We start from the raw sequence: 9,980 nt of genomic DNA on the forward strand, positions 1-9,980 counted from the left end.
ATACACCAAACCAATATAAAAATAGTATAACAGAAACAAACAAATAACAGAATCAGGCTCGGACAAAGAAAAAGAAAGAAGAGCAAAATGGCAAACTCTAAAACATCCTACCACAACTAACATCCAATAAAGGCGTCAATTTCCTTTTTTGGATAGTCAATAGCTGAAATACAAACAAGGAGCAGAGTCGGTTGGCAACTATAATTAGCCTCCTGAATAAACAAATAAATAGTCGATCAATCAAAAGAAAAGCTCAAAAGGAAATGGAACGAGAGGCAAGCCCAAAGATAATTTACTACAGTAGAAGAATCAAGACACAGCCCAACACGAAATCGCTGGAGAGCCACGTGGGACTAATTCGGCGCAGGTCATTTACATCATCGCTTCCGCGTTTCTTCCCACGTGGCTAAAGGTCGAATGGTTTTATATCCAAACATCCGGTTCCCAATTACAGTTAATAGTCCTCCATATGCGGGGCAAGACCACTATATATACGTAGAACTTAAGGCAAAAAAATTAAAATGCTTAAAGTCGTAAAGCAGAAGGCAGACTACTCCACTCCGGCAGGGTATGCATGTAAGTTCAACGAAAGAAAACGTTGGGTTTGTTGTGTTTCTTCCATTCTGAGGACCCGCGTGATCTAGATTCGTTCTTCGGAAGCACTGGAACCCCTGGACACGGTTTTTAGATTATTACTGCGTGAAATTCAGCAGACAGATTTTCCCGTCACGGAGATGCACACTGCAGTGAAGAAAGCAAAGCCGGTTAAACTTCTGCCTCTCTTGGAGAAGGGTAGAGAAGCACAATTCAACAGGTACCGAGAGAATAGATACTTTAGGGAGGAGCCCCATTTCTTCCAAATCTTTTAACGAACGGCATCCTTTCATCCTCCTCCTTTCGCTTAGTATTTCTATTAATATCTACTCTCTCTGCCTTTTGCCCTCCATTGACGATTCCGTTCATAACCGGAAGCTGAAGTAGAGGAAAGCTAGTTCTTCTGAAAGGCCTCTTTGATTGCGATCGGCTCCGCAGCAAGCCCGGGAAGGAAAACTCCTGCCTGCGCCCTGCTTCGCCTTGTGTAGTGGTGCGAGCTGCCTCTAGCTTTAGGGGAGTTGCCGAACGGTGGATTCCATTAAGACCAACAGAAACTAAAAGAAAGCGATTGGTTTATTGGCGGCATCCAGCTCTCCCCAAAGGTCAAGGGAAAGTACCGAAGCCACGATGGCGTGCTGGTGGCGAAGGCTGGGTTTGCGGGTACTGCAAGGAGGGACTTGGGCATCGCTCCGGACCAAGATGAGAGAGGATCGATCCTTACGCGACGCTGGGAGAAAAGGGCGCAATCTCCGGGCTGTAGTGCCAGGGACTGGCATCAGTCATTCCAAGGCGCACCAGTACCAGCTGCAAGGAGCGCCTAGAGTCGACTCCCAAGGCATCAGTCGCCGGGTGTTTTGTAGCTCGCCAAGGGACAGAGACGGAGGGGATGAGCCACAAAGGCAAGGTAGCCCTAAATCGTCGTGGGACTCCGTTAGGTTGACGGAGACGGGCAGGGCTCGGAGAAGGTCGTTGTCGCCTTTAGAAAGGCTGAGCCAGACGATTCCCGAGGAGCTCCTTTCTGCGGAGATCAGAGCCCTGAGAAGCGCGCAAGTGAAGGGGTCCAAGCCGCAGGAACGCGAAACCGGCGTCGCAGAAGAGGAAGGTTTTCCTGGGGCAGATTCCCAGCTGGATCGAGGCTCGCTCTCCGAGAAAATCCAGAACGTGCCTTCCAAGAACTGTCCCTTCCGAGTTGGGGAGCTGATTCTAGTACAGGCTTATCGAAAACACGGCTCGGAATTGAAGACTCAGTGCCTGCTCTCCGATACCGGAATGTGTAATACGCATTTCGGTTTCATTAGATTCTCAGCGATCGTTGGCAAACTCCCCGGGCAGCTGTTCCAAACGTCCCGGGGTGAAATGTTGCTAATTAGGAGGCCGTCATTAGAAGAATACGTGCTGCTGATGGATCGAAAACCTGCCATCATCAGTCCGAAGGTAAATATTGTTAGCACTCCCCAACTCCCATCCTGGGGGCTGCCAAATATGTTACAGTTCCCATTGTTTCAGCTGGCTCCATTGAGATCTTGTGGGCCCATTCTGAGAACAGGACTGATAAAATAGGCCTTGGTTTTTTGGGACCCAACAAGACTTTTTTTTCCCCCCGAGTCTTTTTTAATTATGCCTGACATATATACAGTATTTCCTATTTTTTCCTTGGCTAGGGATTTAAAGGACATCAGACTTTCCCTACTTTTTTAGCCCAGCTCCTGAACGAATGATATTAAAGGCAAAGCTGAAGTACTTTGGCCACACAATGAGAAGACCGGATACCCAGGAGAAGATGCTAATGCTGCGGAAAGTGGAAGGCAAAAGGAAGAGGGGCCAACCAAGGGCAAGATGGATGGATGCTATTCTAGAGGTGACGGATTCAACCTTGGGGGAGCTGGGGGTGGCGACAACTGACAGGAAGCTCTGGCATGGACTGATCCATGAAGTCATGAAGAGTGGGACGCGACTGAAAGAATAAACAACAACCTGTATGATGCCCCTTGTATTCCAATGATCCTTTCATTTCAGTAGTGCAGTGTTTCTCAGCCCCAGCAACTTTATGATGTGTGGACTTCAATTCCCAGAATTCCCCACCCAGCATGCATGGGAGTTGAAGTCCACACATCTTAAAGTTGCTGAGGTTGAGCAACACTGCAATAGTGGGTCTAAAGCTGAGAGAAAGTGATAGATGTATGGTATCCTTACTGCTTCATCTTATTATTTAGGACATCTTTCCCCAACTTGGACATTCTTCAGACCCATGGACTTCCCTTCCTCCCGGAATTCTCCAGACAGCGTAGCAATTGCTGAGAATTTGCAGAGTTGAGAGAGAGAGAGAGATAAATATATAAATATATATAAATATATATAAATATAAGGTGCCTGGGCTAATTTAGACTGCAAACTGAGCTTGCAGTGGGGCCGACAGATTCTAGCTGGACTTACTTCTATGGCTACACATATAAGATTATACTCCTGATGTCTCTGGAGGAGTTGTGTGTGAACAGCTGCTCCAGCTGCTGCCGCCCAGATATACTGAAGACTATCTGCATTGAAGCTGGACAGACTAAAGAAAAATCCCCTCTCAATACTGTTTGAATAGTAGCTTTAAAACGTCTGTCATCTTTGTTCTTTTAACCAATAGGATGCCAATACAATGCTGCTGCTAATGGATGTCACTCAAGGGGACACAGTATTGGAAGCTGGTTCTGGTTCTGGCGGTATGAGTTTATTTCTATCAAAAGCAGGTAAAATGTCAGTTTTTGGAGAGGCTTTTCATTATTAGTGTCAGCTGACAGAGCTCCCATCTCTTTCTGTTTCTTTATACTAGATCAGACTGTTTGTCATCTTAGTCCCACACTGACTGCACAGCTTTTACTGGGCTTCAGGCAGAAATTCCTGCTATCTTTTTAATAGGAGAAAGCAGGGGTTAAGACCAGGATCTTCCAGCACAGAACATAGTCTATTCTTCTTGTGATTATCATGCCCCAAATTATTCTTAAATATAATGTGGGGTTTGGGGTTTTGCCTTAGCTGTTTTGATTTGTAATCCATGGTTTATGTTTTAGTATGTTGTCTGAACATGCCACTGTAGTGCTATCTGAAATGAATAGAAAATAAAGTATTATGCACCTTTTGGTGGTAATGCCACATTGAAAATGAAATAAGAGAATCAAGATGCTTTTCAGACATACTGTCATGCAATTATTGTGTCCTATTCATAGAATTTTTCTATGGTGTTTCCTTCTGTAACTTTCCCATGTTTTCCTATTATTTCTTCCTCATGTTTTTTCTTGCCAGTCCTACAGTTTGGTGAAATAAAGCAGCTGCTTAAGGGCTAAAATAGGGTAGGTGACAATCTGGAAGGTAATCTCCTATTGCTGACATCCCTGGAGAAAACTGCCATCCTACAGATATTATTCTGAAGGGTCATTTTACTATATATTGCCATGAGGACTTCTCCAATCAATGGCTGTGGATCACCTGGCTAGTAGCTAGCCAAAGGTGAATGACAGGACTGCTAAAATTAGGGAAGGGGGGTATGGGAGGGAGCACAGTTAGAAATGATAGCAGCAGGAGGAAGAGTGATAGGCTAGCCTTAGTGGCAGATCTTGGGCCTTCCTTGGCTATTTTATTATTTTCTATATCATTTATGAAACCATTTATATAAAAAGGAAAATCATTCAGTTCAATTATATTCTGTTTGTTTTCAGTTGGGTCACAAGGACGTGTTATAAGTTATGAAATCAGGGAAGAATATCACAAATTGGCAAAGAAGAATTTTTGGCAATGGTGTGATGCATGGCAAATAGGGCATTCTAAAGAGTGGCCCAATAATGTGGATTTCATTAATCAAGATATTTTGACTGCAGCTGAAGATCTGAAATCTGTAACACTTGATGCAGTAAGTACTTGTTTTCTAAAATAAAGTCATAATTTCCTGTTCTAACTCCTAAGTGGCTTAGAGACTTAAAATAGATAACACCACCTTTAGCACCATAAAAAAACACATTTAGTTTATCATGACTAAGCCATAATCTAGCCAGTCTGACATTATGGTTTATGAGTTTGTGCTGCTATAAACATTGAGGTGCTTTATGCCAAAACAAGTGTACTGGCACAAGTCTTAGAGTACAATAAGTATGTCTAATACAAGTACCCATTACAATGGATACTTGTATTACACCTTGTGTTTCACTTTAAATATTATTTAAACGGGTTTTTTTTTCCCCTTTGGAAGGTAGCTCTGGACATGCTTTCCCCTCAGAATGCTTTAACTGCAGTTTTCCCAAGTCTTAAACAAGGCGGGGTTTGTGTTGTATACTTTACAAAGTAAGTATTCATTCTTTAAATCTCCATGTTTGGTTTTCAGTGCCTAGAGAGTACAGTTGTGCAAAACATTTGAAAGAGCACCTCTCTTCAAATTTTTAAAGCAGACAAATCTTTTGCAAGACTAATATCGCTGCCTTAAAGCTGCTTCTGGTTCCCTCACATATGTGTACATGCAGAACCACTTCACTTTGCAGGAAAGAATGCAGTGAAGTGGCTGTGATGCACATGTATATGAAATCAACTAGGAGCAGGAACCACATGAATTTTGTTGCTATACATTCAAACTCTCACACGTTGTGAAACATCTCACTCAAATGCCCTACCCAGTTCTCTTAAGGTAGCTTTATTAAACTTAAATGGTGTCATGCATTTGGTATCTAGATGCAGTCATTAATCATGCTGCATTTTCAAATATCTGAATTAACTGATTATGGCATGGTTCAATTACAGTAAGCATGATGCATGATTATTATATCATAGAACTGTAGAGTTGAAAGGAGGTCTTTTAGTCCAACCCCTTGCCAGGTGTGGAATCCCCAGACCACCCCAGACAAAATGGGTGTTCAACCTTAGTTTGACTACCTCAAGTGATGATACACCCACAATTCCAGGAGACAGGCTGTTCCATTGCTTAATAGCTCTCATGGTCAGGAAATTCCTCCTTATTTGGGGTTTGGCTGTCTCTCTGCAAAGCTTCCACCTGTTGGTTCTTGTCCTACCTTCAGTTGCTGTGGAGAATAATCTATATCCTCTTCCGTGGGGTAGCCCTTCAATTATTCAAGACTACTATAATGTCTCCTTCTCTTTAGGCTAAATATACTGAGTTCTTTTAACAAATCTTCATAGGATTTAAACACACTGCAGCTGCCAAAAAAAGAAAAAATACAGGAAAAACAGCTCCCTTTCTAGTGTGTTTATATGACAAACTAAGCCAGGCTCAATATAACTTTACAAACACCTCCTGGATAACAAAACAAACTAAAAGCCAACTCTGCTTTAGCAGTCTCCTTTTTCCATGGTCCTCCAGAGTGACAAAAAGCCTGTCTACTCTGTGAATTCAGAACCCCTCCTTTAACTTCACTCTTAAATGTGTTTAACAGATTCCTCTGACCAGGTATTATCATATTACCAGTGTATTATCCATATTCTCCAGGCCCATCAATTTGTTCTAGCCCCTTTCATATGAGATCCAAACGTTCATTTGATACAGATTGTTATAAAGCAAAAAAAAAAAAGCCCTCCTCTCTGCAGTATATACTATTCAGTCTAACAACTCATTGAGTTCCATTCAATCACTGAGAGAATACAGTAAGATCTATAAAGATCTTTTAAAAATCTAAGAAACAGCAAGTGCTGAGAACAGATTGGAACAGATTAACTACAGCAGCTAAATTTAAAAATCCTATCTGGTTCTCGCGCTTAGTCAACTGCCCTGTTATGGGTAGACATTCAGGTTTTATTTGCAAAATCCTGCTGATATTTGGGAGAATTACTTTTGGAGCATTTTAAATGTAGAATTATTAAATTACCAAGTGGTGCTCCCCCACTGTAATGTACTGTACCTCCCAAATGGCTGCCTGTGCCTATAGCCAAGGTTAAGGATTTCATTACATCTGAAACCTGGGAAAGCTCCTGGAGGGGATTTCATCCTTCCAGTTGCTAAAGGAAAATAAAGGTTGATGGGCCTCAGTGCTGGCTGATCTATTTACTTATATTAGCAGCACAGCACATTTTCCATCTGAATAGAATGAAGCCATTGTCATCCTTTGTTAAAATTAAAAAAAATAAACTTGACCCTGCCAGGTATAGACCTATTAGCTTGCTTGACACAATAAGCAAGCTGCATGCAAAGTATCTTTATTTAGAACTATTGGATTGGGTCCAAAGTGAAAATATTCTTCATGAAGAACAGGAAGAATTCAGAGAAGACCATTCAATCTTGAAACATAGTCTGGTCCTGTACCATCTGGCTGAAAAATACTCACCATCCAAAGGTTCCCTTTTTGCAGCCTTCATGGATTTCAAATCAGCTGTTGATTTGCTTCCAAAGGAGAGGCTATGCAAAAAACCACACAGTTCCTCATTGGATAAAAGATTCTTATCCAGATTCTTTATTCTAATCTCACTGAGAGTTTAGATGGTTCCCCTGGGAGAGTTTTTCTGGAACTGATATCAGAGAGGGGTAAGGCAAGAGTGTATTTTAGCCCCCTGTTTTTCAATCTGTATATTAACTCAATAATACAAGCTCTCATGTCTGCTTATCACCCTCCGATGTTAGCAGATTGTGCAATTCCAGCTTTGTTGTATGCAGATGACATATGCAATAATTTTAAGTTTCCCAGGTGAGAATGAGAAGGGTGCTGAGGGCTTTGGCTTCCTTTTACCCAAAAGAACAGCTTGTAATAAATTAGTAAAAAAACTAAATTTCTCATGATTTGGCATGATTTCGAGAATGGTGGGTGCGGCCTTCTCGCGAGATTACAGAAGGCCTCAGAAGCCTTCTGAAGCATCACAAGAACATGGCGCGCTATTTGGACAACAGCATAAGCAGCCTCGGGGAGAAGGCTTGGCGTAGCCAGCAGCTACCTTGAATAGGGCCAGGCCGAGTGTGTTGTCAGCAGTGGGAGAAAGCAAAGGTCAGCTGGGTCTGTGGAGTGTAGGGCAGCAGGGGTGGCTGGGGCTTTGCACTATGGCACTAGGCTGGCTGGCTGGCCATGGCATGGGGCTTGAGGCATTACTCCTTGGTGACACTGGGGCTGAAGTAGAGGCCCAGGGGCAGTGGGGGACAGCTTAGACTGCTGAAGGCCCTAGGCCTCTACTTCAGCCCCAGTGCTGCCAAGGAGTGCTGCTGTACGGGACGGCCAAAAGGGCAGAGATGGAAGGGGAGATAGGTGGGTGGGGGGAGTTGAAGAGGAGACAGAGGAGGCAGTCCCTTACCTTATCAAGGCTTGGGGCTGGGAGGGAACAAGCCAGGAATGGCTTGGATTGGGGTGAGTCCTCGACTAATGACCAATGGGATTCACTTAACGACAGCAACGGGTCTGTGTGGATTGCCATTGCTAAGCAATGCAATCATGTGACATCGCGCTTTACAACCGCATCGCTTAGCAACAGAAATTCCAGTCCCAATTCCTGTTGTGACTCAAGGACTACCTGTCCTAACAGTGAGAATCACACTGAGTCGAGGAGTAGTTCTCTAGTGTTTATTACTGCTACATAAACAGAATCCTAACAAACTGAATAAGCGTGGGAAAAACCCAGACATATAAACCCCAAAAGCTAAGGCAGGCCTGATCTGTGTCTCTTTGAATGGCTGCTTAATTCCTCAGTACTACGCATGTGTTTTCCACCCTGGATGGGAGCCCCTTCCTGCTCGCCATCATTACTCATGACACTACCTGTACTTAAATTTCACTTAAATATAAGAAAGAACACCATATGATAAGATACGTATAACAGTGGAACAGTATCCTTGTGGTGGTTGAGAATTCTCCATCTGGACAGACACCTCTCAATAATGGTTTAATTAGTTTTCTGTACATTTCAGAGAGGTTGGAAGAGATGATCCTTATGCTCCCTTCCAACTCCACAATTCTATGATTCTGTCTTTAACCAAACTGAAAGGTAAGGTTCAGACATCATGCTAAGATGTAGTTTAACCCTTGTTTATTAAACCATAATGGTTGGATTTACATGGTAGTCTAAGCCAAAGCAAACAATCCACATTATGGCTTAACATGTATGAACTCAACATGTCTGCAGTTGTCTAAACATTTACTGAAAAATGAACCTCTCTAATAACTGTGGGACTAGACTGAATAAATATGCATTAAGATTGGGCTACAAGATAAATTCTATCTTCTATACATTTTTAGAAATTCATTTGCGATACACATAATTGCTTATTTCTCTACCAGTATCACTCAGGTTGTTGAACTGATTGAAGCGGTCCGGATCAGGAAATTAGCCCTTTTCTGTGAAAAGATTTTAGAAGTAACACATAGAGATTGGCTAATATGCCCAGCTACTTGGGAAAAGAGAAATGTTTTTAAAAATATAGCATCTGAGCTAAACATCGATAATGAAACCGTTTGTCATTATGAAAATGATGTCTCTGCTGAAGAGAGAGGAAATGAAGGTAGGAAATAAATTATGGTGGTTTCTTTGTAATAGTAACTGAAATACTGTATCCTAGTCATGTGTCTTGTTCAGAAGATGTGGATCATAGATTGGATTTGTTTCCTTCTTAGCTTTTTTATTGTCTCTTTTGAATGGTGTGTAAATATGGTTTATTTCTATGGGTCTATTGATGGCTGATTTGTCTGAATGTCAAGCTTCCAGGAATTCCCTAGCATTCAACCCTGAGCTACATACATTCTCTTCCATTGAAATTATGAATGAAACAAACTGCATTAAGACTTAGCCTGATGTCTGACATTGCTTTCCTTGAGGGATGACAATGTGAAATAAAATTCACATCCTCCTATGGGAAAGGAACAGGAAAAGTGGCTAAGGTGCCTAGAGCTGGGGAGAAAAGAAAATGAGGTTTGATACAGGGATGGGATGTTCCATAGCAGATCTATTTCAGGAGCAAATTTGAATTAAAGGATATTGGTCATTTACATATTTTATTTTATCTCAACAGCTCTTGTTTCTGCCAGTGTAAACCCACCTTACATTGCTAAACCTTTCCCATATCAAGTTGGTCAAACAGGTAAGAATGACTTAGCAAAAATTTTATGTTATACATTAATTATTACTGTTATTCATAAGCACTATGAAAGCATTTTTAGAAATGAGAAATGAATAATAAAAACACTATGCTATTGTCTACTAAATCATTAATTTTTTTCCCCTTCCATATAGTATTCCTTGTAAAGCTGAGGAAATTCAATGTGCTATATCCAAACACTGCTTCAGATGGTAATCTGCCAATTTGAAGATTGTACTTCATCAGAAATAACACATTAAATTGTCTTCTGCTGTGTGTATGATTTGGGAAACATTGAATGTGTTTTACATTGACTAAGATACAGTATATTTCAATACACTATTGTGTTTAACAA

The 9,980-nt window shown here is 41.7% G+C and overlaps 1 protein-coding gene across 1 annotated transcript; it reads left to right on the forward strand.

The window, feature by feature from the left end:
• The first annotated feature begins 1,015 nt into the window (after positions 1 to 1,015).
• On the forward strand, positions 1,016 to 9,951 carry TRMT61B (tRNA methyltransferase 61B). The gene is given in 8 exon segments (XM_063304561.1): positions 1,016 to 2,028; positions 3,227 to 3,329; positions 4,296 to 4,486; positions 4,823 to 4,914; positions 8,832 to 9,052; positions 9,560 to 9,628; positions 9,781 to 9,839; positions 9,841 to 9,951. Coding segments are annotated over 8 exon segments (1,587 nt in total). The 5' UTR covers positions 1,016 to 1,221; the 3' UTR covers positions 9,886 to 9,951.
• The last annotated feature ends 29 nt before the right edge of the window (positions 9,952 to 9,980 follow it).

The sequence above is a fragment of the Candoia aspera genome, chromosome 1, assembly GCF_035149785.1.
Source record: "Candoia aspera isolate rCanAsp1 chromosome 1, rCanAsp1.hap2, whole genome shotgun sequence".
NCBI lineage: Eukaryota > Metazoa > Chordata > Lepidosauria > Squamata > Boidae > Candoia > Candoia aspera.